This window comes from Ochotona curzoniae, unplaced genomic scaffold, assembly GCF_017591425.1.
Source record: "Ochotona curzoniae isolate NIBS_2020 unplaced genomic scaffold, NIBS_Ocur_1.0 scaffold_2453, whole genome shotgun sequence".
Classification (NCBI taxonomy): domain Eukaryota; kingdom Metazoa; phylum Chordata; class Mammalia; order Lagomorpha; family Ochotonidae; genus Ochotona; species Ochotona curzoniae.
Window position 1 is genome coordinate 15,739,241 of NW_024467094.1, and position 27,294 is coordinate 15,766,534.

Sequence of the window (27,294 nt, forward strand, 5' to 3'; positions counted from 1 at the left end):
AAGCAGGGAGCTGGATGGAAAGCGGGGAACCAGGGAAATGAGCCAGTGCCCCAAAAGCGATCTCAGCACATGCAAGATAAGGATTTAACCAGTGAGCCATCCTTGCATTTACTTAAGGAACATAACTTGCATTAACTTTATCTATCTATCTAATTTTTATTTGAAAGGTTGACACAGAAGAGACATTCCATCTTCTGGTTCACTCCCGAAATGCACAGGAGAGCCAGGGGCTGGGACCTCAGTTCGGGTCTCCCAAGCGGATGGACCGTGTCCTTGCCTTCCAGGACGCGTCCTAGCAGGAAGCTGCATAGGCACTCCCCCCCAGTACATTCTAAGCAGTGTCCTAACCGCTGTGTCCAAAGGCTGCGTAGGAGTGTAGCTTTAGTGGGAGTGAGGGAGTGGGGGAGCGCCCAGCCACAGGGGCTCTGCGACCTTGGAGGGCTCCTCCTGAGGGAAGCAGCTCACAAAAGGGGTTCTGCCCCAGAGTCAGGCGGCTCCAACCAGCAGCTGCGGAGATAGTTCCCCGGAAGACGACGCTGAGCAGGGGAAGAGGAAGAGCGAGGGAGGAGCCGGAGAGACCCGGGGCCGGAGGGGCAGGTTACACCGCCGCTTCTGCGCCGCCATGGCGGGCTCGAGCTCTGCCCCGGCTGTGCCCGTGTGGCTCGCCGAGGATGACCTCTGCTGCATCATCTGCCAGGGGTTGCTGGCCTGGCCCGTCACGTTGCCCTGCGGCCACAGCTTCTGCAAGAACTGCCTGACAGACCTGTGGGATAAGCGCGAGGAGCGAACGCGGAGCCGCTGGTGCTGTCCTACCTGCCGGGAGGCCCTGGAGCAGCGGCCGGCATTGTGCAAGAACACGCTGCTGCAGGACCTGGTGGACAAGTACAGCAGTGCGGCGTGTGAGCTGGAGGACGGGGGCCCCGCGCCCGCTGCCAGCCCGACCCCCAAGTCCTGGCGCAGCGCAGCCTCACCGCGGGTAGGCAGCCCGGGTCCCGGTTCCGCTGACTCCGTCCCCACCTCGCGGTCTTTCCTGCTTCCTCATGGATCGGCTTTTACATTCGTTTTTCTCTATTTGGAAAGTTCAGAGAAGTATGAAGAAGTGGGAAAAAATGTGCAAATTTCCCGAAATCCCATGCAACCTAACCACTCTACATCTTAGCTTGTTTCTACTTCTACCATGTCTTTCTGTGGGTTGGAGACGTTTTTAAAAAATCGTTTTATATATCTATACAACTTTATTGTGGTTTTATATATATCACGTGTTTTATATATTAAAGTTTATTGTGGTTATGTACATATAAATGCATATATATGTATATATTACATTTGCCATCCTAACGGACTTACGAGTGGGCAGTTCAGCAGCATTAACTGCTTTCCCAGTGTTGTACAGCTCTTACTCCCCAAAAACCTCTCAGCCTCACAGAAACACAGAAACTCTGTGTGTGGTTTTGTTGTTGTTACATTTATTTTCTATTTACTGGTTCACTCCCCAAGTGTCCGCAAATGCCCGCAATGGCCGGAACTGCACCAATCCGAAGCCAGGAGACAGAGTCTCTTCTGGGTCTCCCATGTGGGTGCAGGGTCCCAAGGCTTTGGGTGGTCCTTGATTGCTTTCCCAGGCCACAAGTAGGAAGTTTGATGGGAATCAGGGTGCCGGGATTAGAACCGGCACCCATATGGGATCCCAGTGTATGCAAGGCGAGGACTTTAGTTGCTAAGCTACCAGGCCCCACTTCTCTATTTAACAGCTCCTGGTATGCATCTACTTTTCTTTTATTTAAACTTTATTTATTTTTATTGCAAAGTCAGATATACAGAGAGGAGAGACAGGAAGATCTTCCATCTGATGATTCACTCTCAAGTGACCGCAATGGCCGGTGCTGTGCTGATCCTAAGCCAGGAACCAGTAGTTCTTCCAGGTCTCCCATGTGGGTTCAGGGTCCCAAGGCTTTGGGCCGTCCTCGACTGCTTTCCCAGGCCCCAAGCAGGGAGCTGGATGGGAAGTGTAGCTGCCAGGATTAGATCCAGTGCCCTATGGGAATCTCAGTGCTTCAAGGTGAGGACTTTATCCACTAGGCCACCGTACCAGGCCCTGCAGGCAGGCCCATGTCTGCCTGTTCTACGTACTCCTTGTGATTAGGGACATTCGCTGCCAGTTCTCCTGCCACCTCTCCCTCTCTGACACTCTGCCTTTCAAATCCTTACACATGAAGGTGAACAGGGATGCGCAGTGGCGTTTGTTGAGAAGACTGTCTCCAAGGCTGTGACTTGTCATCTCTGCCCAAACCCAAGGGGCTGTGGATATGTGGGTTTATTGCTGGTCTCCATTCTCTTTCCCTGTCTGTCTGTCATTAGGTTAGTACTACCCTGCTTTATCGTAGCTTTGTAGCTTTCCTTTTTAACTGGAAAGTCAGATGTACAGAGAGGAAGAGAGAGAGAGGAAGATCTTCAGTCCATTGATTCATTTCCCAAGCAGCTGCAATGGCTGGAGCTGTGCCAATCTGAAGCCAGGAGCCTCTTCTGGGTCTCTCACGTGGGTGCAGGGTCCCAAGGCTGTGGTCCGTCCTCCTCCCCTGCTTTCCCAGGGAGTTGGATCAGAATGACGCAGTTGGCACCCATCTGGGATACCAGCACTACACAAGGAGGGCCTTACCTTCTATGCCACAGCACAGGCCCCAATTCTTAGATATTTTATCCTTTTTTTTAACATTTACTGGAAAGACAAAGAGGTGGTGGGGGGAAGAAAGACATTTGTCTTCTCTCTGCTGGTTCCCTGCCCGAGAGGTCACAGCAGCCATGGCAGGAGGCTGAAACTCCATCAGGATCTCCCGCGTGAGTGGCAGGGACCCAAAGGCTTGGACCATCTTCTGCTGCTTTCCCATATAGGAAGTAGGGAGCTGGGGCAAAAGTGGAACTGACGTCAGTGGAACTGACGCTCCCATGGGATGGTAGTGTTGCTGAAGGCTGCTTAACCTGCTGGTTCCTTGGTATTTTATTCCTTGGAAGCTGTGAAAATAGAACTCCCTGCTTTGTTTCTTCTTTAGGTTGTTCATTGCAGGTGTATAAAAATACAATCATGTTTGTATGTTTATCTTATATCCTGTAACTTTGCTGAGTCATCTCTTGTGGTTTAAGGATACTCTGTGTATGGAATTCTGTCACGCAAACTGGGGTAGTTTTTTCTTTCTAATTTGAGGATTTTAAATTTCTTTTTCTTGCTTAATTCTTCTCAGAGTTGTTTTTGTGTTAGGTGTGACAATTAAGTTGTTGGTCCCTTTTGAGTGCATTTTTATCTGCTGTCATTTAAGGGGCCAAGTTCATTTTGTAGGGATATCCAATTTTCTCAGTACTATTTGTTGAAAAAATGTTTGTCTCACTGAATGTGTCTAGCACTATTGTAACAAGTCGTTGGAACATGTAGGTGGGTCCTTGAGAGAAATTGTGGCAGGGACCCTGAACCCACGTGGGAGACCTGGAAGAGCTCCTGGCTCCTGGCTTCGAACTGGCTCAGCACCAGCCTTTGTGATCACTTGGGGAGTGAATCATCGGATGGAAGATCTTCCTCTCTGTCCCTCCTCTCTGTATAGATGACTTTCCAATAAAAATAAATAAATTTTTAAAAACAAAAATGCTATGCATTTTCTGTGCACTTGTTGAAGCCTTCTTGAAAATGCAGGCTTTCACCCGGGACTTCACTGGACTCTACTGAGCCACGTGCATGACTTTCTGGCTCCACCACAGTGCTCATGGCTCCCTTTGTCTACTTGTGGTTCCTGTGCCTGGGCTTCTAGGACTCAGGGACCCTGGGTTTGCTCTTTTAAAGGTGGTGACCCCAAGGAACCTTGCAGCAGTGGGTGAGGAGCTGGTGGAGCTGGTGGAACAGCTGGTGGACACTGTCAGGAGCCTTCAAAGTCACCTACCCACCTTGGAACTTGGACCAGACCCAGAACTGAGCACCCTGGCCGAGGTAGGCTTGGCTGGGGGAGGACGGTGTGAGGGAGGGGCAGGGCTGCGGGCCGACTCCCACCTGGAGCTAAAACATGTAGTCCGTCCCAGGATAGTCTCAACTGGTCTCCTCATTGCCACTCATGCAAGAAAAGAGATCTGGAATTCCCGAGGTAGGGTCTGGAAGCCTCCCGTGGCCTAGGATGCAAGTACAGTCCACCCAAGTTGTGACCTCTGTGTAAATCCTGCAGGCATTCTAGGTCTCGTCTGTTCACAACCTTTAGGAGTCTTTGACGTAGCGAGCTGTGCCTTCTGTCTTGTAACATTCCCTTCTCTTGCCTTCTGGGACACCTGCCCTCTGCCGCCTGTCCCCACTCTAAGAGCCTCAAGGGCTGCTGCACGGCAGGTGGATGCTACAGTTCTAAGGCCAAGTGGCAGGTCCCTTTCTCTTCCCCATCTCCCTTCCCTAGAGCACTTCGTGACACCCCAAGCCATTTGGGAATGAACCAGTAGAGGGGAGGTTTTTGTCTCTCCCTCTTTAACTCTTCCTTTAGTTAAGCTCCATGAACTTTAATATCTTTAGAAGTTGGGGAAAATAAACCTACTTTGTGAGGTCATTATGCAAATTAGAGGTGAGTGGTACAGTTTGAGCATCTCTAGTCTGAAGGTCTGATAATCTGAAATTCTCTAAAATCTGAAGGTTTTGAGCACCCGGAGGAAATACAGTGGAAAATTCGACACCTAACTACCTCATGCTGGGAGGCAGTCTTAGTGTATATGTGCTAAAAATATGACCTTCTGACTATGTGTATAAGCTGTATATGAAACAAATATTCTGGGGCCAATATTGTGGTGAGTAGGTAAAGCCATTGCTTGCAATACTGGCATCCCAAAGGTGCAGGTTGGAGTCCCTGCTGCTCCACTTCTGATCCAGTTCCCTGTTAATAGCCTGGGAAGATAACAGAAGATGGCGCAAATGTTTGGGCCCCTGCTCCCCACATGGGAGACCTGGATGAAGTTGCTGGCCTTGGCTTTGGCCTGGCCTAGCCCTAGCAGTTGTGTCCATGTGGGGCGTGAATCAGCAGATGGAAGGTTTCTTTTTCTCCCTCTCTTTGTAACTCTGACTTTCAAATAAATAAGTAAACCTTTTAAAAAATTAAATGCAAACAAAACAACAACAAAATGAAATTGGAGAGAGACTTCTGGTTCCAAGTATTTTATTTATTTTTAAAGATTTATTTTAGGGCCCCACGCCATGGCCTAACAGCTGAAGTCTTGGCCTTGAATGCTCTGGGATCCCATATGGGTGCCGGTTCTAATCCTGGCAGCTCCACTTCCCATCCAGCTCCCTGCTTGTGGCCTGGGAAAGCATTTGAGGACAGCCCAAACCCTTGGGACCCTGCACCCATGTGGGAGACCTGGAAGAAGTTCCTGGCTCCTGACTTCAGATTGGCGCAACACCGGCCATTGCGGTCACTTGGGGAGTGAATCATTGGACAGAAGACCTTCTTCCTGTGTCTCTCCTCCTCTCTGTATATCTGACTTTTTAAAAAAAAAATAGATTTATTTATTTTTATTGCAAAGTCAGATATACACAGAAGAGGAGAGACAGAAAGATCTTCTGTCTGATGATTCACTCTCAGGTGACCGCAACGGCCGGAGCTGAACCGATCTGAAGCCAAGAACCAGGAGCTCTTCTGAGTCTCCCATGTGGGTCCAGGGTCCCAAGGCTTTGGGCTGTCCTCAACTGCTTTCCCAAACCTCAAGCAAGGGGCTGGATCAGAAGTGGGGCTGCCAAGATTAGAACCGGCACCCATATGGGATCCCAGCGCATGCAAGGTGAGAACTTTAGCTGCTAGGACACCGTGCCAGGCCCCTAAGTATTTTAGACAAGGAATACTCAACTAGTGCTTAGTTTGAGGTGAGGACTCAGTTCGTTCCATACCTGCTCTCATGCTTGGTGAAAATCATGGAGAATGGGAAAGTCACGTGTTGATGTCAGAGAGCAGGTGAGGGACTAACTGGAGAAAAACAGCAGCTGAGGGTTGCAGGAGCCCAGAGCGTGTGCTGGAGCCCCCTGGAGGCAGGGCCTGGGTATAGGCTGTGGGTCTTCACGTTGCCTCTGAAGAAGTGGATGTGGTGATGGAGTCAGGACATGCTCAGTGACTCTGGTGGACCTTAGGTTGACAGTTGTCATGGTGTCACCAAAGAGCTTCGTGTTTGAAAGTCTTAGAAAGTACAGAGCGGCATGGAACACAATGGAAATCCTCCTGTTAAGTCTTCCTTCTCCCACCCCCAGGGTGTTTCTGCTGGATCTTTTTGCCACAGACCCCATTTTGTCTTCAGGACATGCTTGTTAAGGACCTCATTTTGTTTTCAAAAACTTGCTGGGAGTTGGATGGAACATTACAGACTGATAGCAGAATATGTCTAGAACATGTATGGATCTCCTAGTAAATTTTCTTTCATTCCTTTTTGAATGATTCATCAATAGGACTTTTCTTCTGGGGTAGACCTTCCTTTGGCTTCAGGAAAGCAAGTGACTTCCAGTGCACCTGAGGGAAAAATGAGCAACATTCTTCGTAACCTGGGAGAAATTCAGGAAAAATTACGAGAAAACTTCATGCGGAAAGAGGCTGCTGAAGAACAGATGTGTGGTGAGTGGATTCAATTTAGTGGAGGGGGGTGACAGATGATGGCTGGGGAATGTAGGAGGCCTTGAGGACAACATCTCAGACCCGCTGTGTCACCGCGTGGCACTGTCAATCCAGGACGAGGGAGCTGGGAAGCTTTGTGGCTGAAGACAGAGTGGTAAAAACAGATGAAGGGATTTTGCTTGAATTGCTTCACTCCCCCAAATGCATGCAACAGCTGGAGCTGAGCCCGACAGATGCTGGCAGCTGTGAGCTCTAAACCTCCCACGTGGGTAGCAGAGGGCCAAGTACTTGAGCTGTCTTCTGTTGCTTTCTCAGCTGCATTATCAGGAAACTGGATCAGAAGGCGAGCAGTCAGGACTCAGATTGGCACTGTGGCTCAGAATGCCCATGGCACAAGCAGTGGCTGAACCCACTGCCCTCCAGTGTCAGCCTCGGGATGTATTTTAGTATTAGAATGGGCCCGCGATATGGGCTTGGCAGTCAAGAAGGGTAAGTTGGACACAGTCTGTTCTGCAGAGTGGCCCACATTTGGGGTCAGATGGCCCCCGCAAGGATCTTTCTCTCAAGACTTAGTTTCTAAAGTCAAGACAGTCATAACTAGACCAGGGAAATCATGACATCCTGACCAGAGCCTGAAAAGTCTCCTGTGCGAAGATTTGCTTGGGGACCCTCCTAACTGGCTAAGCATTTCCTTCTTGGATCCCCCGGACACGGGAACCACACCAACCCCAGTGCTTCCAGCCTTAATTGTCCAGAACTCTCCAGCTGATGTGCAGAAAGAGGGAGAGAATTCTGTCCCTGGAGAAGCCTATCCTCCAGGAGGACCCCAGTTTATATCCTTCCCTAATAGATTTAGATTTAGGTGTCAGTTCCCCGAGAGTTCTCCCCATATGCAATTCCACTGCTTATCCCAGAAGCTGACTCTTCCTCTGAACCCTTGGCACCACCTTTAGAGACCAGGAAGAGCCCGAGACCTTGCTTCCAGAGAAAGGAAGACCACAAGGGGCCCACTTCCTCAAGTGATTCCGTTCTGCTGTTACCCATGTGCCCCATTGGGCAGGCAGAGCCGGGGTGGGGCCAAACTTATCAGTACTGGCCCTTTTCCTCCAGCAGTCTTTATAACTGGAAAGCTCAAAATCCCCCTTTTTCCAAAGACCCTAAGGCCGTGACTGACCTTGTGGAGTCTATTATGATTTGTTTTTTAAAGATGCATTTACTTTTATTACAAAGTCAGATATATAGAGAGGAGGAGAGATAGAGAGGAAGATCTTGTGTCTGATGACTCACTCCCTAAGTGAGTGCAACGGCTGGTGCTGTTCCCCCGTTGGAACAGGCCCAGGGTGGGCAGGGAACAATGCTTCCACTGCTGCGGATTGGGTCATTGGAAGAAGGAATGCCCACAACTTAGAAGGAATCAGAGAGTAAACATAGCTTGAGTGATCCTGGTAGGAGAAGACTAGGGGAGTTGGGGCTTGGCACCCCTCCCTGAGTCTTGGGTAACCCTATATGTGGAGGGGAAACTGCTAGTTTATGGTAGATACAGGTACCCAGTATTCAGTGCTCAATCAAACCCACGGGTCTCTCTCTGGGAAGACTAGTGTAGTGCAAGGGGCGACAAGGACGAAGGTTTGCTCATGGAAAAGCAGTAGAAAAGTAGACCTGGGAAGGCATCAGATCACCCATTCGTTCCTAGTAGTCCCAGAGAGCCTTGCACCATTACTAGGCAGAGACTTGCTCACTAAGATTGGGGCCTGTATTCACTTTGAGCCAGACAGAATAGAGGTAATTGACAGCCAGGGATGTCCGCTCCATGTACTTACTATGTCTCTGGCTGATGAGCACCGCCTCCTTTCTAAACCACCAACGGCCTGGGATAAGGACATGAACTACTGGGTTAAGGCCTGCCCCGAGGCCTGGGCTGAGATTGCAGGAATAGAATTAGCGGCCCATCAACCTATGAGTCAGGCCTTATCCCATGCCGGGAGAGGCTCGTCAAGGCATTGCGCCCCACATTCACTGGTTGATGAAGGCTGGTATTCTGAGGCCTTGTCACTTCCCGTGGATTACACTATTTCTGCTGGTGAAGAAGCCAGGCAGGCATGATTATTGCCCAGTTCAGGACTTAAGGAAAGTAAATGAAAGAGGAGGACATCCATTCTACAGTGCCAAACCCGTACAATCTCCTGAGCCACCTCCCTCCTTTGCACACTTGGTATATAACTCTTGATCTAAAGGATGACTTCTTCAGCATAGCCTTGGCCCCAGTCAGCCAGCCACTATTTGCTTTTGAATGGCATGATGCAGGGAAGGCCAGGCAGTTAACCTGGATGAGACTCCCACAAGGGTTTAAAAACTTATCTACCTTGTTTAATGAGGCACTTAGCCAAGACCTAGGACTATATCAGCAGGCACACCCCATGGTGATTCTGCTACAATATGTAGATGATCTACTCCTAGCCACCCCAACTGGGGAAGACTGCCAAAAAGCTACTAGAGACTTGCTTGAAAAGCTGGGAAAGTTAGGGTATCGGGCCAGTGCAAAGAAGGCCCAGATCTGCAGTTGGTAATCTACTTGGGGTATAAACTTTAGGAGGGGGCCCAATGGTTAACAGAAGCCATGAAAGAGACTATTCTCAGCATTCCTGAATCCACCTCCCCACGAGAGGTGAAAGAATTCTTAGGGTCAACGGGTTACTGCAGACTCTGGATACTGAGCTATGCTGAGCTGGCTAGACCCCTGTATTAGGTCGCTAAAGAGCAGAAAGACTGGACCTGGCTAGGGCAACATCAGCAGGCCTTTGACGAATTAAAGGCTCCCCTTCTTAAAGCCCCAGCACTGTCACTGCCCAACCCATTGAAACCCTTTGTCCTTTTCGTGGATGAAAAGAAGGGAATTGGAAAAAGGGGTCCTGACCCAAAAGCTGGGCCCATGGAAATGACCAGTAGCTTATCTGTCAAAGAGACTTGATCCCGTAGCTACTGGCTGGTCACCGTGCCTCCATTTCATTGTTGCCATTGTCTTGCTGGTGTGGGATACAGACAAGTTGATCTTTGACCAGAACTTAAGAATTGTTGCTCCTCATGTTGTGGAGGAAGTCCTGAGACAGCCCCTCTGGTAAGTGGATGAGCATTGCTAGGCTCATGCACTACCAGGGGCTCCTACTAGACTCTCCCAGGATCATATTCCTAGAGCCAGCCTTCCTGAACCCTGCCATCCTGCTGCCTAACCTGGACATGAAGACCCCCCTTCATGACTGCTGTGAGATCCTGTCAGAAGTCACTCAAGCTCGCCATGATCTTCTGGCCACACCTTTGCGGAACGGTGAATTGACCTGGTTCACGGACGGCAGTAGCTTTGTGAAGGGTGGAGTGCGGAAAGCAAGGGTGGCAGTGGCCGACCATAACGGAAACGTGATATGGAGCAGTGCCCTCCACCTAGGGACCTCAGCACAGAAGGCCGAGCTGATTGCACAGTCTACACAGACAGCCGGTCCGCCTTCGGTACTGTGCACGTCCACAGTGCCATCTACCGAGAGCGGGGCTTCATGACGGCGGAAGGGAAAGAACTGCAGAACTTGGCCAAAGTACAACACCTACTAGCAGCTGTGGAGAGACCCAAGGTGGTTTCTGTAGTACACATCCCTGGCCCCCAGTCAGCCAACACCCCTGAAGCAGTCGGGAACCACCAAGCAGATGCAGAAGCAAAGAGAGTGGCTGAGACTATCAGAGACCCCAAAAATGGAGAAGGGGAGGCCATCATGGTGGCAGCAATGGATTTGCTGTACCAGAATTCCAAGCATTGCCGCTGCAGCCTGAATAAACCCCTGAAGATTTGATGTGGATCCAATGCCAGCACCTTCAAAAGGCCAGGCCGGACAACTGGTACAGGGACTCAGAGGGAAGACTGCTTTTGCCTGCAGGACTAGGAAAATTTCTCATCACTAACTTGCATGAAACCACCCACCTAGGGTTGAAAAAGCTGCTGGATCTATTTGACACTGCTTTCCTCTGGTTCGCGCACCATAACTCTGAGGCCAGACTGGTAGTAGAGTGGTGTATGGGATGCCAGGTGATGAAACCTAGCAGGAAGGGACTACCACATACAGGTACACAGGTCCGGAGGTGGGTGCCGGGATGCAATTGGGAAATAGACTTTACAGAGGTAAGACCAGGGAAGTTTGGGTACCAGTACCTACTAGTCTTTGTAGACACATTTTCAAGTGGGTAGAGGCATTCCCCACCAAGAAAGAGACCAGCCAGGTGGTGGCTAAAGTGTTGCTTGAAGAAATCATACCTCAAGGGATTCCAGAAATGCTAGAATCAGACAATGGCCCGGCTTTCATTAATAAGGTCCTACAAGGGCTGGCCTGAGCCATGGGGACTAATTGGAAGTTACACTGTGAATATAACCCACAGAGCTCAGGGCACGTAGAGAGAATGAACAGAAACATTAAGGAGACCTTATCTAAATTAGCCCTCGAGACTGGTGGAGACTGGGTGACCCTGCTTCCCTTCACCATCTTCCAGGTTCAGAACTCCCCTTACGGATTGACCCCATTTGAAATTATGTGTGGGGCTCCGCCCCCTATTGTTCAACGAGCCCTCTCCATGGACGAAAATAAGATGGCTCCAAATTACTTGGCCAGCATGCAAGCACTGTTTATAGTACAGCAGGAGATTTGGCCTCTAATACAGGCTTATTATAAAAAGAATGAGAATCTGAATCTGGAACATGGCGTTGTCCCAGGGAACTGGGTCTGGGTACGATGGCATCAAGCCAAAACCCTCGAGCCACATTGGAAAGGCCCTTATGTTGTGCTTTGCACTACCCCATCCGCCCTTAAGGTCAATGGCATCAGGCCATGGGTGCATCACTCACACGTCCAAAAGGCTATCCTCCCAAACTGGAGACGAAGAGCAACACCCTGTGGAAAGCGCAGCAACACCCCAGCAACCCGCTCAAACTCAAAGTGTTGAGAAACGCCGAGGCGCACCAATGAGCCACAGACAACTCATGCGTCCCTCAGACTCATCCTTGTAGTCCGTGCAGCCCTGTAAGACTACTGCTGACAGTTTTCATCAGCCTTATAACATCACCTAGAAACTGAGAAACGGCCACCCCATGAGGTTCTAAACTTGACCTCTGCCTTACAACCTCCCCATTTGTGGTGGCCGGACTTATACTTTAGTCTAAGGGACTTAACTATAAAGAAATGGTCCCCAGACTATGTATGCTGTGCAGGTTTCTATGCATGTCCTTGATATGCCTGAGAAACTTATAGTACATGCGGGGGAATGTCTGACTCTTACTGTGAGAGTTGGAGCTGTGTGACCACCACCGATGGAATCCAGAAAAGGACTGTCACTAAGTCTGATTTAATCCAACTCCTTTTGTCCACCCAATGAAACCAGAACCTCAGTCATCCTTCTTCCCTTCCAAAACTGGAAATTCTTGTGGCAGGTCCCAGTGCGACTTGGTAAAAGTTAAAATCAGTGAGAATGAAAAAAGAGATAGGAGGTGGATATCTGGACTAACTTGGGGTATTGTGTAATATCAAGCTTACACCAAAAACTTCAGTTGAATTCTCCTCATATCCAAGACAATAGAACCCATCACTCCCACAAGAGCGATGGGCCCTAACCAAGTCTTAAATCCAGAAACCAAAAGATACAGCACAACCCCTCTCCTTCTCAGACCACCATCCCTCCTTTATGGTTCATGGTTACAGGGAGGGGCAGCCCAAAGCCTATCAGACCATGGTCCCGATAGAGAGGAGGTAGCCCAAAGTCCCCTCTGTCCTACCTGGGGCCAAAGTAAGGACCATCCTCTCTGGAAGATGAGCTGTGCTTTGTGTAACACCCTAAGTGCCACTAGTCTGACCTTACTCAGGGGTGTTGGTTGTGCTAATGTGTATATCCCCCATTTTATGAGGCTATTGGGTTTAACTCTACCTGGAACCAATCAGCAGTAGCCCCAACTAACTGGGTTGACAAGAGGCCCCCCTAACTATGACACAAGTAAGTGGACAAGGATCCTGCATTGGGAATGTCCCAAAGGACAGGCAAGGGCTTTGTTCTTCATTAATAAAACTCACTGGCTCGGCTAACCTAGTTGGTTATCTCCTAATTCTGGGAGTTGGTGGCTTTGCTCTTGCACTGGATTAACCCCCCACCTCAACCCGCCCCCATATCTCAACTGCTGTTTTTAATGCAACCATTGAATTTTGTGTAACTGTGACTGTTCTCCCCACATTCTGTATCATAAAAAGGATGATGTGTTCGAACATTGGGACCCTGACTTCATCCTAAGGTACAAGAGGGAGCCCATAACCGCCTTGACTGTGGCCACTTTGTTCGGCCTGGGACTTGCAGGAGCTGGAACAGGTATTGCATCCTTAGTCACTCAATCCAGGGGACTCAGCTCCTTATGAGCAGCACTTAACGAAGACCTGGAATGAATAGAACGGTCCATCAGCCACTTAGAAAAGTCCCTCACTTCGTTATGTGAGGTGGTCCTACAGAACCGTAGAAGATTGGACCTGTTGTTCCTAAAGCAAGGTGGTCTTTGCGCCACCCTAGGTGAGGAGTGCTGCTTCTATGCAGACCACACCGGGGTATAGAGGCTCTATGACCAAGCTCTGAGAAGGGCTGACGGAAAGGAAAAAGGAGCGGGAATCCCAGAAAGGATGGCTTGAATTGTGGTTCAGTCACACCACATGGCTAACCACACTATTGTTCGCTTTGGCAGGGCCCGAAATTATCCTGCTCCTATTAATCTCTGTTAGGCCCTATATCCTAAATAGACTAATACGATTTGTAAAAGACCGCATCAGTACAAGCCAGTTGCTGGTCCTTAGACAGCAGTACTAACCACTGCCTGGCACTGAGGAAGATTCCTCAGTATAAAACAGAAAAGGGGGGAGTATTAGGGAATGTTAGGCAGTGTTAGGCCCCTTTGTGTCAAGAAACTGCTACTTTACTAAGTCAGGAAAATTCCACCTTAGTGATAAACATGATTTTTCTGTGGCTTGTGACCAGTGTCACAAGCCATATCTATAGAATACACCCAGGTGCTGGTGGATGGTGGCATGATCACCGGTTCCAGCAACAGGATGAGCTACTGATACCCAGAGCCCATAAAAGTGATGTGTTTGAAGTATGTTACTCTTTAAGCTGATTAGATGTTGTGTCTGAAGTTTGTTATTCTTTAAGCTGATTGCTGTGTCTGGATTTGTGTGAGCTATGATGCTTGTAATGGCTGAAAGGGCCTAAATAATCAGTGGCTTTTCTCTGGTTCAGGGTCTGGCCCCTCCTAGGCTGGCCTGCATGCTCCAAGAATGGTCGGACCGCAGCATGCTGGAACAGTAAACTTTGCTTTCTTTACTAGTAACTTTGCTTTGCTTGCATTACCAGTAAGGCTCTTGGTCGTTCCTGGGGAATTGACAAAACCAGACCCTAACACTGGAAATGTGATGTATCACAGACTCTGGATAAACACAAATGCAGGATCTTGTTTACTGCTCACATATGTTGCTTCCAGAAGAAACACACAAATAGGCTGCTTTTTAATTATTCACCAATTTATGTCCTTTTTTTTTTTTAAATACAGAAAGAAATATAGAGGACAGAAGGATCTCCCTCCTGCTAGTTCAGTCCCCAAATGTCTGCAACAGCTGGGAGTGGGCCAAGCTGAAACCAGGATGGAGACTCTGCATGTCTCTTATGTGGGCGTCCGGGATCCAGGAACTTGAGCCATTACCTTGTGCATTTTTCTGCATCAGCAGCAAGCTGGGGTCAGGAGCTAGAGCTGAGTGTAGTGCCTGGGATACTCAGAACTTAACCAAAGTCCTAGCCGTGAGGCTCAAAGCTCTATCATATTTAAATTTGTACTAAATATGTTTATCAACAAGGCATGAAACTGTAAAGAGTGAAAAAAAAAATTGATTGGGGACCAGCATGGTGGCCTAGCAGCTAAAGTCCTTACCTTGAATGTTCTGGGATCCCATATGGTCGCTGGTTCTAATCCCACCTGCCCCACTTCCCATCCAGCTCCTTGCTTGTGGCCTGGGAAAGCAGTCGAGGACGGCCCTAAGTCTTGGGACTCTGTACCCGCGTGGGAGACCTAGAAGAGCTCCTGTCTCCTGGCTTTGAATCGGCTCAGCTCCAGCCGTTGCGGCCACTTGGGGAGTGAATCATAGAACGGAAGATCTTCCTCTCTGTCTCTCCTCTGTATATCAGCCTTTCCAATAAAAATAAATAAATTTTTAATAAAATTTTTAATAAAATTTTTTTTTATTTGGGTGCCATCACTGCAGATGGGATCTTAGCCTGAAACACCACAGTACAATTGTTCATGTGTTTGTTATGTGTGACTGGCGTGAGGCTCGGTGCTCAGTACGTGGAGCTGAATAGGATCCCTATCATAAAGGAGTTGAGGGCTTCAAGGGGGCAGACAATGAAAGCGTCCACGATGAGCACAAAGGACAGGATGCCTGCCTGATCTCACCTTGACACCCAGAAACATGCTGGTGTGGAGGAGGCCAGGCTGCACATATGCGTTGTCGTGTTTGTATGCCTCTAGTTTGCCTTTTTCTGATGCAACTTTCCCTTCCCGATGTTTTAGGTTCCTCAGCGGAAGACCCGGCAGCTCCATCTCCCTTCTCATGCCCAACACCTGATCAGAACTGTCCTGCATCCAACAGGGTCTCTCGGTTTGCTCAGTGTAAGTATTTGGTCCACTTAAAAACGTGAGGGTGGGCATGCTGCATCCATCACTCACTCCTTGACTTCCTGTACCCCACCTGGGCAGCTGCCAACAGTGGCAGAGTGGGTTCACGTGCCCAAGCCTGGGAGTGATCAGAGCCTAGGCCACCTTAGGACGTGTATCCAGGGTTATCTGTTACAGCCACTGGCCTGTTTCCATGGCTGTTTGCATCCTCTTGCTGCTGGAAGTGGATCCTGGAGCCAGAACCAAACTGCTTGAGCTATAATTTGCAGCAGCTCTCCATGTTAGCTGTGTGGCATTGAACATGTCCATTAACTAAGTTCCTTCATCTGTAATGTGGACATGAGGAAAGCACTTCTCCTGTGGGTTGCCATGAGGGTTAAAATGAATTCAAGTGGGCAGAAAGCAGCTGGGGTATGGTGCTACAGAGGAAGTACTATCGGGGCATTAGCATAGTGCTATCAGGGTGTTAGTAATTGTATGCTTAGGAACCTGCGTGAACCTACAAAATGTGTAGGATTGGAGTCTCAGTCAGGAAACTGAAGCTCAGCTGTCAAGGTATCAATAGCCATAGTCATCCATCACCATGTTACAGGTGGCAGGAGTTATCACAGGAGAGCGTGGAAAACACAAGGTGTGTTAAGAACAGCAGGAGATGGTGGGATTCAGCAAGTGCTTCATGGAAAATGGCTAATGAGCAGGCGGAAAGGGGAAGCGGGAAAGGGTGTCGTTGATATCACATTAAGTGGGGGCTCATATAGAAATTTCAACATGAAACCATCCCATGGCACGAGGCTCCCTTTTGCTGTTGGGGGACTGGTGAACGTGGATGACCCAGAGGTGACCGGCCATGTCACTGCTCTCTTCCTCCCAGGGGCCATCAGCCCAACCTTTGATCTGCGGAGCGCCTCCCTGTATCTGCAGGTATCTGAGGACCAGCGGACAGTGACTGTGTCTCGCCACCCACTCTCTTATTCCTGGAGTTGTGAGAGGTTTTCTGTCAGTCAGATCTTTTGCTCCCAGGCCCTGTCCTTGGGGCGACAGTACTGGGAGGTGGACACAAACTCCTGTAGCCACTGGGCCGTTGGGGTGGCTTCTTGGGAGATGAACCGTGGCCAGATCCTGGGAAGGACCAAGGACTCATGGTGTCTAGAGTGGAAGGGGACTGGCCAGCTGGCCGTGTGGAGCATGAACAAGGAGACGCTCCTGGGCTCAGACAGGCCTGGAGTGGTGGGCATCTGGCTAGACCTTGACGAGAGGAAGCTTGCCTTCTATGCAGTGGCCAGTGAGGAGAGGCTCATGTATGAATGTGAGGTCCCCGGGTCCTGCCCTCTGTACCCTGCCTTCTGGCTGTATGGCCTACAGATGGGAAATTCCCTTACCATAAAATAAGGGAAGCTATAACAGTTCCTTGGTGCTCCAAACACAGTGGTTTCCTGGTCTTATTGCCTCTAAGCATGGTGGCAACTTAAAAATCTCACTTTCTGGGTGATCGTTGTGATGTGCGGAAGTAAGCCACCCCTGGGAATACATGCGTATACTCTGTGTTGGAGTGCCTAAGTTTAAATCTTATCTCTGCTTCCAATTCAATTTCCTATTGATGCAGACCCTGGGAGCAGCAAGAGATGACTTAAGTCCTTGTCCCTGCCAGCCAGGTGGAGACCTGCATGGAGTTTCTGACTCCTGGCTTCACTCCAGCCGATAGCCTTGGCTGTTAATGGGTAATTGGGGAATGACCCAGAGGCCAAAAAAATCTCTCCTTTCTCTTCTGTATGTGGAAATAAATAAACTTAAAAAAAAAAAAGCCTACTTTGGTGGCAGGTACTTGGCAGAGTTGTTAACACAGTGCTTGGATGAGCCATTCAGAGTGCCTGGTTCAAGTCCCTGCTCCACCTCTGATCCGACTGCCTGCTAGTGCACACCCTGGGAAGCAGCAGGGGAGGCTTTCCGGTGGCCCTGCCACCCACATGGGAGACCTGGATTGGGGTCTGGGCCACTGACTTCTGGGTGGTCCTGCCCTGGCTGTTGTAGGAATTTGGAGAGGGAACTGGTAGATGGAAGGTCTGTTTTTTCTTTGTCTCTCAAATAGAATGAAAGAGAGAGAGAGAGAAAAGAAAAAAGAAATCCCTCCTCTTCTTTTTTCATTACAATTCATCCATCAAAAGACCTCAGGCTGCATTAACATCATCCCATGTTGAAGATGGAGCAGCTCAATTCTATGGGACTGGAGAGACCAGGAAACCTTGTCCCACCGACCAGCCAGGCATGCCTGGACAGCATATTTCATCTCCTTTTCTCTTTCTGTCTCTGCATTTTCCTCCCAGGAAATGTAGGTTGCTCTGCCTTCTTTGCCCTTCCTTACCCTCCTCCCAAGGCAGCTGAAAGAATTAGATAAACAGTTGAGGCACTGGGAAGATGGCAAGGGTGATGGTAGCACCCCAGCCCCAGATAGCTTGAGATTCACACCTCATTGTTTCGTGTGTCCTCAAAAATAGGGCTTGGCAGCAGTCTTCTGCATGGGCTGCCAGCTGACCTGGGGCCTCACCCTGCACACTGGGCTTCACAGTTATCCTGGCATGTCTAGAAGCGAAAACCCAGATAGACATCCTGGTGCTGACAGTGCTGGGACCATGCCCAGCTTTCCAACTCCTGAGTTACTAACATTATCCTCTAACACTGTGTCTTGTGGAGCCCAGGAACTGACATTCTGCTTGGATGGAACATAGTAAAATCCACAGTCAGGAGGTGCTCTGTTTCTTGCTTGGTGGTGGTTGTCTGAGGTTAGCCTAAGGTGCCTTGGGTGAGCAGGTGCCAGAAAGGCTTTCTGCCCTCACCAGGAGCATTGTGGCACATGTACCACCTGGAGCCGTCTTGGTCATCATAATGTTGACATTTCCTGCCAAAAACCAGAAGCTGGAGTCCATGGTCTCAGCCTCTTGGTGTCCTTTGCTCAAAGGCCATCCTCTTGGGCAGTTGGGACAGTGGGACCTTTGTGAGCGAGGACAGGGCTGCCCTGCCGGCCCCATGGTTTCTTCCACACAGGAGGAAAGAAAGGTTGGGAGGTTATCTCCTTGAACCCCTATCCTGGTTCCCCATTTCCTGTAGACATAGCCTCATCAGTTGCCTGTCAGCATGCTATGTGTCACTCAGAACACAGAGGCTTCCAGAGAATGAGGAAGCCACACGCCGGAGGATGGGGGACTTCTCACCTGGTTCTGCGACACACAGCTGAGGAAATCATCCACCCACAAACCAAGAAAGACATCCTGGGAACTGAACTACCGAAAAACAGACCAGACAGTTTCTAAACCACAGGGCCCCATGGCCCCGGTTGTAAGGTCACAGTGCCGGCAGATCTGATATCGACAGGGAGAGCTCCCCGGATCTTTCTTTTCTTCTCCTTCTTCTTTTTTTAAGATGTATTTGTGTATTTGTTTTTATTTGAAAGGCAAACCATTTACAGAGAGAGAAAAATCTTCCATTTGCTGATCCACTCCACAAATGGCTGCCATGGCTGGAGCTGAGTCTGAAGCCAGAAGCCAGGGGTTTCTTGTAGGTTTCCAACATATGGGTGCAGGGTTCCCAAGCATCTGGTTCATCTTTTGCTGCTTTCCCAGGTGCATCAACGTGGAACTGGTTAGGAAGTGGAGCAGCTGGGACTCAAACTGACACCTATATGGGATGCTGGCACAACCAATGGACATTTAGCCTACTATGTTACAACTCCAGCTCCTCCCTGTATCTTTCTTACAAGGGCACTAGCAGCACTGTGAGGGCTGTGCTTTTAGCACCCAGCTAAAGCCCTAGGCCCTCCATCATACTGAGGTTAGGATTTCAGGATATGAATCTGGGGATGGGGCACAGGGGCTTCCTAGGGAGAGCCACAGAGACTCCTCAAACAGCTTCTTGTGCCTGGGGATGTTTCTGTCCAACACCTGTGGTTTCCCTCAGGCTATTTTTTCCCCCCTGAGGACTGGGGGAAATGGAATATCCTGATCTGGGACATGGTCCTGCCTCTGTCTGTTCCTCTCCCCCACCCCGTCCCACTCTCACTCCTGGTGAGACAACTTCTGGAAAGCACTTCTGTACCCTTTTATTGGGACCCAGGGCTTGGGGTTCCCAGAAGAACCACCTGCTCAGTGAGGATCCAGGTGCCTACACTGACAGTTCTGTCCACGTGCCTTTGAAGCTCCTTGGAAACCATCGCTGATTAGAAGACTTCATTTCCTAGCTGATTTCAGAAACAAACTTTGAAATCCAACATTGCTGCTCCCTGGGGAGATCTCTGAAGTCAAGGAGAAACCCTTTTCCCAGGAGCATCAGGGCCTTGTGCCAGAGCAAGGGACTCTTCTTAACTTAGGTTGCTTAACTCTTTTTCACTTAGGTAGCTGCAAACGGGAACCATGGTTTTTAGAGAGCAGGATGTCGTAAACTTATGCTTCAAGGGGCAGCAAGCAGTGTCATGAGCTCACTGCAGTCCTCTCATAAGAGTGAACCTGGTTGTCTTAGGTGTGCTGTGTGTCTTTTAAAAAGAGATGATTAGATATTAAAGATTTCCCCTTAACACAGGATCAGATGATAGTAGAAAGGGGGTGGGGGCAGGGATTTCTGGGCACAGCAGTCACTGTTTCTCAGCATCCACTAGGATGCCTTGCTCCGCCTCTGCTGCCGCCTGCAGTCCCTAGCTTGCTGGAGCAGTGTGGTGCCTGCAGCCCCTCCTTCCCCCAGTGACACCTGACTTGCTGTCTTGTGCGCCTTTCCTCTGGAGTGTTGTACAGCGGCGCCAACTCACTGACCCCTCTGTCTCTATTCTCTCCTTGTCAGATTGTGTCACCTTTAAGAAGGTACTTCACCAAGTCTGTGGAGAAAAGGGAATTCAAAGACAAATTGGTGTTGGGACCAGACACTTTGAAATCCATGCAGTTGGTCCCAGTGCGATAGTGTAGTGGTTAAAGTCCTTTCCTGCAACACGCCAGGATCCCATATGGGCACCGGTTCTAGTCTCAGCAGCTCCACTTCCCATCCAGCTCCCTGCCTGTGGCCTGGGAAGGCAGTTGAGGATGGCCCAAGCCCTTGGGATCCTGCACCCATGTGGGAGACCTGGAAGAAGCTCCTGGATCGTGGCTTCGGATTGGCTCAGCTCCAGCCGTTGTGATCACTTGGGGAGTGAATCATCGGACAGAAGACCTTCCTCTCTGTGTCTCCTCCTCTCTGTATATCTGACTTTGTAATAAGAATAAATAAATCTTAAAAAAAAGAAAGAAACCCATGCAGTTTTCTTCCCAACACATGTCTCCTGTGCACTGTTGGAAGAGCCTAAAGATTGTGCCCAACCACCCAAGGTGAGGGCAGAGCCCCTTTAGGCTGCCCGCACTTTGGAGGCCTCTCCCAAGCCCCGGCCTCAGATGGCTTTTCCTCTGGGCTGACCATTTGGCTAAAAACCAGGGCCCCACAGACCCTGCCTTGGATCCACTGGCTTTGCTTAAACAGCTCCCCAAACTTGGGGAAACTTACCAAGGATGCGGATAAAGGTATGTGAGCTGCACAGAGTGTGGGAAGAGGTGTGTGGAGTATCTGTGCCTTCTCTGGACTCCCCATCCACCAGAAACCCCACGTGTTCACCTGCCCAGCTGCTCCGAGAGCCTGTGTACCGAGCTCTCACGGCCCGTTGCTGACTGACTCCACCTGCAGCCCCTGTTTCTTCCCTGGAGGTGGAGGCGTGGACCAGGCAGTCCCTATCCTGAAACCATTAAGGCAAGTCGTCAGCAAACTGAAGACACTGGTCTCACTCGAGAAGCCCCTCAGAGTGACCATCAGAGTGTCCGCAAAAGGACAGACCAGATGCGTATTTCGCAGCATCATCGTCTATCTGATATGTGATACACACGTAGCCCTCAGGCTCTGCAGGATCTGAGTCTCCATTGTGTACCACTCACGGATCAAAAAGAGCTGTAGAAAATCCCACATGTGCTGAACACAGTCTTTTCTTGATTTTTGTGTTGTCATTGCCCCTAAGCAGTACAGCACAACAGCTACTTACATTGTATTTACACTGTGGTCGGGATTGTAAGTGATATATTTTAAAAGTATGAGAGGATGTGCTTAGTTTATGTGCAACTACCTCAACACTTTATATAAGAAATTTGAGTATCCTCTGATTCTGGTATTTAAGGGAAGTATTAGAACCACTACTCCGTCATACTAAAGAATGTCTGTGTATATAGTATTTACAAATATGGATGTGCAATTCCACATTTTTTTCTCCAAAATAAATATATCTTTTAATTCACATTTTCTGTAAACTGTAAAAAAAAAGCCTTCATATTTCTCCTTTTGGGTTCTTTTCTTGGGATATATTTAATTCAGGTGATTTCTTGGCAGATGTAAACAGAAGTGATGAAGCTTTTTTGTTTTGTAGAAATTAAATGTGGTCTATAATTTCTTGAGAATTACTGCTTTATTTTTATTATTTGCTTGAAAGGGAAATAGAGATATAGAAGGAGAGAGGGAAGAATTAAGAGATCTTCCACGGCCCGGTACGGTGGCCTCGCCTTGAATGCACTGGGACCCCATATGGGCGCTGGTTCTAATCCCAGCAGCTCCACTTCCTATCTAGCTCCCTGCTTGTTGCCTGGGAGAGCAGTCAAGGACGGCCCAAAGCCTTGGGACCCTGCACCCATATGGGATACCTGGAAGAAGCTCCTGGCTCTTGGCTTTGGATAGGCTTAGCACTTGGGGAGTGAATCATTGGACGGAAGATCTTCCTCTCTGTCTCTCCTTTCTGTATATCTGACTTTGCAATAAAAATTAAAATAAATCTTAAAAAAAAAAAAGAAAAAGATCTTCCATTTACTGATTCACTCCACTTGCCGACAACATCTGTGAATGGGCCAGGATGAAGTCAGGAGCTTGGGACTTGACCTGAGACTCCCACACAGGTGGCAGGTGCCCACATACATGGGCTATCACCTGCTGCCTTCCATGGTGAATGTTAGCAGGAAGCTGGATCCAGAGGAGCAGCTAGCACTCAAACCCCAGTCCTCCAATATGGTACATGTGCATCCAAATTGGTACCTGTCCAACTAGCCTATAATTGCTCAGCCTGTACTTATTGGCCAGGCTCCCTATTTGCTTCTCCTGGACTTTAATTGGTAGGATGTAGAATTAAATTCTTCCTCACTCACTGAGTTGTTGGGGATTTCCCTGCTCACCTGCCTAAAACTTTTCTATTCTTCAACTGTTAAAATGAAAAATTCTGCATAGAACTTTGCACAGAAACTTTGCATAGAAACTTTGATGTTAAGTTTGTACTCAGCTGTTATATATATGATGGATGTTAATGTTGATACTTCCACTATTCCTGTGCCACTCTGATTTAGGTTAAACTCAAAAACATGTTAGCTTGGGAGGAAAAAAAAGTTTATGGCAGCTGATTGTGTATATACTAAAATTGAGATGCCAAGGAAGTAGTTATAGGATGTGGTTAAGAACTTGCATTTTCTAACATATTGGTCACTCAATACGTTGTTGATTAACTTCATGATAATGTTAATTTCGACGTTTCTTCCTGTTGTTGAAGTTGTGTAGTGACATCTCATTGAAGGAGATGATATTCTATCAGCTCTACTTTCAGACCAAGGATGGTCTTCCAATGAAACTGTTGAATTTATCTGGACAATAAGATGCTGGACTCTCCACATGGTCCATACCCGCAATGAAGGAATCGTGACTGGATATGATCTGTACTACTGTGACAATATGGAGGAATTCAATATGGGGGGAGGGCTAGGGAGGGGCTGAGGGAATCCCAGAGCCTATGAAACTGTGTCCTAAAATGATATAACATTTTTTAAAAATAGAAGAAAAAAACAAAACAAAACAAAAAATTGGTGACTGAGCCAAACATCCACTCCCACTTCTCTTTGAATGTCAGCACCACTTTTCATGTGTGTAATTTCATGTTATAAATTAATTATATGTTTGCCTTTCAGAGTTTTCAGCTTGGTTGGCAAGCTAATCAGTTTGCCCTTGAAAAGATAAAGCAAGTCAGCTAATAAATCTCTCATTTAAAATACAGCTGTTGGGCCCAACACAATGGCTCAGTGGCTAAATCCTTTCCTTGCACATGCTGGGATCCCATAGGGGCACTGGTTTTGTGTCCCAGCTGCTTACCTCCCATCCAGCTCCCTGCTTGTAGCCTGGGAAAGCAGTCGAGGACAGCCCAAAGCCTTGGGACCCTGCACCCACGTGTGAGACCTGGAGGAGACTCCTGGATTCTGGCTTCGGATTTGGCTCAGTTGTGGCCGTTGTGGCCACTTGGGGTGTGAACCAGCAGATGGAAGATCTTTTCCTTTGTCTTTCCTTCTCTCTGTAAATCTACCTTTCTAATATAAAGAAATACATCACAAAATACAGCTGTTGCAGGTAATCTGTGAGAGGCTTCCACCTGCAGTCCCTTATCTCATTCTCAGCAGACCCTTGTGGGATAGTTCCACTTTGCAAACAGGCTTTATGCTTCTCAGACAGGTTATACTTTTTACCCAATGTTGCTCAGCAAGCAAAGTATTGGCGTTAAAATGTAGACTCCGGAGCCCCAGCTCCTGACTGTGCTGTAAGAGATTATAGGCCATTATGGTGCAGGATGGTCAGGAGGACTTCCAAGGTCAGTTACCTCTGAGTTGAGGGCATTTGTTTCTCAGGATTCTGAAAAGAGCTGGACAAAATTAAGAAGAGGGCCTGGCACAATGGTTAGATGGTTAAGTCTTTACCTTGCAAGTGCCAGGATCCTGTAGGGCACCAATTCGTGTACCAGCTGCTTCACTTCCCATCCAGCTCCCTGCTTGTGTCCTGGTGGCTTGGGAAAGCAATAGAGGATGTCCCAAAGCCTGGGACACTGCACCTGTGTGGGGGAGCCAGAAGAAGCTCCTGGCTCGTGGCTTCAAATTGGCTCAGTTCTGTCTATTCTGGCAATTTGGGAAGTGAACCAGTGGATGGAAGTTCTTTTTCTCTGTCTTTCCCTCTAAATCTGCCTTCCAATAAAAATAAACTAAACAAAACAAAAAAGAAAGAAAGAAAGAAAGTGAGAAAAAGAAAAAAGGAACCAGCATGCAGTCTCAGATGAGGCTTTTGTCTGGAAATTTTCTTTCAGCACACTTAATTACAATCAAATGCGTTTTAGTAAGCCATTACTTGTAGAGATGGACCTTCAGCTCCAATCAAGCTGTACGCCTGTACGTCCTCTGGAGACCTAACCTTGGGACTGTGCAGAGGACACAGATGTTTGAACAACAAGCCACAGGCATGGAAAGGCAGGCTGGAATATTTTCCTAGGCCCCAGGCATTGGACTGCTCTGCTCCACCGGAACAGGCCTGGCAGGACAAGAAAGCCTTGTGGGAAAGAACGGGAGATGAAAGTGATGAGAAAACAGGTGCTGACCAGTGCTGCTTTGCATCTACCTTGAAAGATCGAAGATAGATGGGTAAAGGGCACGACTGATGCCAACCCAGGTTTTGTTTGGCCTCCTGCCCAGGACGCCGCCTCCCTCGCCAATCAGAGAAGGAAACTTGTTCCACCCAGGGTCCATCCTCTAGCACACACCATCTCTTCCCGGCTTCCCCTTGGAACCTGGGGACTTCCACTGTCTATGACTCCTGCAAAGGCCTTGTTGCAAGTCCTGCCTTTGATAGGCACCAGAGAAGGAACCTCTTTATCTGCTGGCCTGAGGACTTTGCTCTGGCCTCCCGTTGCCCCATGCACAGGTGAAGGGTGAGACTTTCCTAGGGTGAGTGAAGCACTTTCCTAACATCAGAGCAGAAGATTCCATCAAAGCCTTCTGGATACCGGACTGGCTTCTTGCCTTTGTCTAATCTGTTTCGTAGACTTCAGTTAATCTGTTATACTGCAACAGGAAATACCATCGTCCCTAGCCCCGTTCTCTGGCTTACACTTTGGGGGGTGTGTGTGTGTGTGTGTGTGTGTGTGTGTGTGTGTGTGTGTGTGTGTATGTGTGTGTGTGTGAGAGTCTCCATGAGGCTAGCTCAGGCTCCGCGAGGCGTACAGGAGTCACTTTACACCCTACCTTGTTCACCCAGTGTTTGCACATTACTGACCTTCGGGCAGGTGATTTTCTGAATGTTTTCCCATTATATTAATTTATTTGAGTTTCCCAACAATATCAACAGCCATGTCCTGTTGCTATTTCCATTTGGTCTGGAGACTAGGTACAGAGAGATGTGGCCTTGATTTGATGATTCACAACTAGGGGAAGAGCAGGTGGGCGTGAGATCTGTCTCCAGGAGTGTCTTAGCGACCCCTGGTGGACGTCTGTTACCATTTACTTTGTGGTAAAGGGAAGTCCTGGCATGAGTTCCCTCTTCACCTTAGTGTGTTCTGGCCTTGGTTTGTGTCAAACTGCGGTCCTCAGCTGCTGGAAGTCCTTGAGGTCGCCTCCTTGTCCTTGAGTCTGGATTAAAAAGCAAAACAAAACAACAAAACCCCACAAAAATTCCTTGTCCTTGAGTCTGGATTAAGAAAAAAAAAACAACCCTAATAATGTATTTCTTTTTATTTTATTTGGAGAGCAGGTTCAGTCCCTAATGGCCTACAGTGCTGAAACCCACAGTCCTGTGTAACTCCCTCCGTCTCTCCCACGTGGGTGGCAGGGAACCAACTATGTCACCTGCTGCCCTCCAGATTGTGGCATCAGAAGCAGAGCTGGCACTCGAACCTGGGTACTCCCATATTGGACAAAAAGTACCTGCTCCAACGGAAACATTTTGCATAGTTTCCTGATTTTCACGTTTTCCCCTCATTGAGATCGGTGGGGAGGCGGAGGGCTGCTCGCATCCACCCGGTAACACTGTCTTCCCCATCTCTCCCCTTACAGTGTCCTGTACAGTGCGATTTGTGAAAGGGCTCCATCCCCTGTGCTCCTTGGGCACATCCTGGGAGGGCTACAGGGAACTACTGCAGTGAACAGGTCAGTGTGTGTCACAAAGCCTGTTCATTACAACTTCACAGTGAACTGTGCAACACCAGCCACTGTGTGTCTGACCCCGGCCCTCACAGCTGGGCAAGAGGCCAGCATTGTCTCACTGCCATGCTACAGAAGACTGTGCAGGCTCAGGAATGTGAAAGAACTCAGGTCACACAGTTTACTCAGAGGAAGGACTCTGTTCAGAGCCGGGAAATCTGTGAGCAGCGCTTCACTGCTATTGCAGGAAACCATGCGTCTGCTCTCAGCAGAACAGAGGAGAAGGGGACTCATGCGCATTTAGGTCCCTTTAAAAATGTAAAAACTTGGGGCTAGGACTGTGGCTCAACAAGCCAATCCTCTACTTGCAGGCGTCAACAGCCCATATGGGCGCTGGTTCTAGTCCCAACTGCTCCACTTCCCATCCAGCTCCCTGCATGTGGCATTGGAAAGCAGTGACAGATGGGAGCTCAACAGATGGGAGACCTGGAAGAATCTCCTGGCTTCAGATTGGCTCAGCTCTGGCCATAGCAGCCATTGGGGGAATGAATCAGTGGATGGAAGATCAAAAAAAATTAAAACATGTGATGTCTAATTTTAAGGGAGAAAAGGTACCCTGTGCAGAGATGTTTCCCCATTAATTATAAACACACACACACACACACACACACACACACACACACACACAGTACTTGTGTCTGTCTCCCACTGTGTAGGTGCCAAGTCCTACGGATGTAGCAGCAGTTTTTTTCAGAAAAGGTCAAGACAAAGTTAAGGTGATGTTAGGTCCCATAATCATGTATTTTTAAGAGATGTGTTTATTGTTATTTGAAAGGTAGAGTTGGAGAGAGAGAGAGAGGCACAGATCTTCCATCCTCTGGTTGACTCCTCAAATGGTCACAAGGTCCGAGGTGGGCTGGTTAGAAACAAGGGGCTTCTAGGGGCTGGCGGGGTCCTATGCACTTGTTCCACTTTGTGCTGTTTTTCCAGG

At 48.7% G+C, this 27,294-nt stretch overlaps 1 protein-coding gene across 3 annotated transcripts; it reads left to right on the forward strand.

Annotated features, from left to right (window-relative positions):
* The first annotated feature begins 573 nt into the window (after nucleotides 1–573).
* On the forward strand, nucleotides 574–26,729 carry RNF135 (ring finger protein 135). Of its 3 annotated transcripts, none has more exons than XM_041000464.1 (5): nucleotides 574–976; nucleotides 3,827–3,970; nucleotides 6,443–6,605; nucleotides 15,229–15,327; nucleotides 26,217–26,729. In XM_041000464.1, exons 1-5 carry the CDS (start codon nucleotides 623–625, stop codon nucleotides 26,303–26,305), a joined length of 849 nt encoding a protein of 282 aa, XP_040856398.1. In that variant the 5' UTR covers nucleotides 574–622; the 3' UTR covers nucleotides 26,306–26,729. The 3 variants fall into 3 exon arrangements, with proteins under 3 accessions (XP_040856398.1, XP_040856396.1, XP_040856395.1); XM_041000462.1 differs by lacking the exon at nucleotides 26,217–26,729 and adding an exon at nucleotides 20,155–20,307; XM_041000461.1 differs by lacking the exon at nucleotides 26,217–26,729 and adding an exon at nucleotides 16,205–17,075.
* Nucleotides 26,730–27,294: the final 565 nt, after the last annotated feature.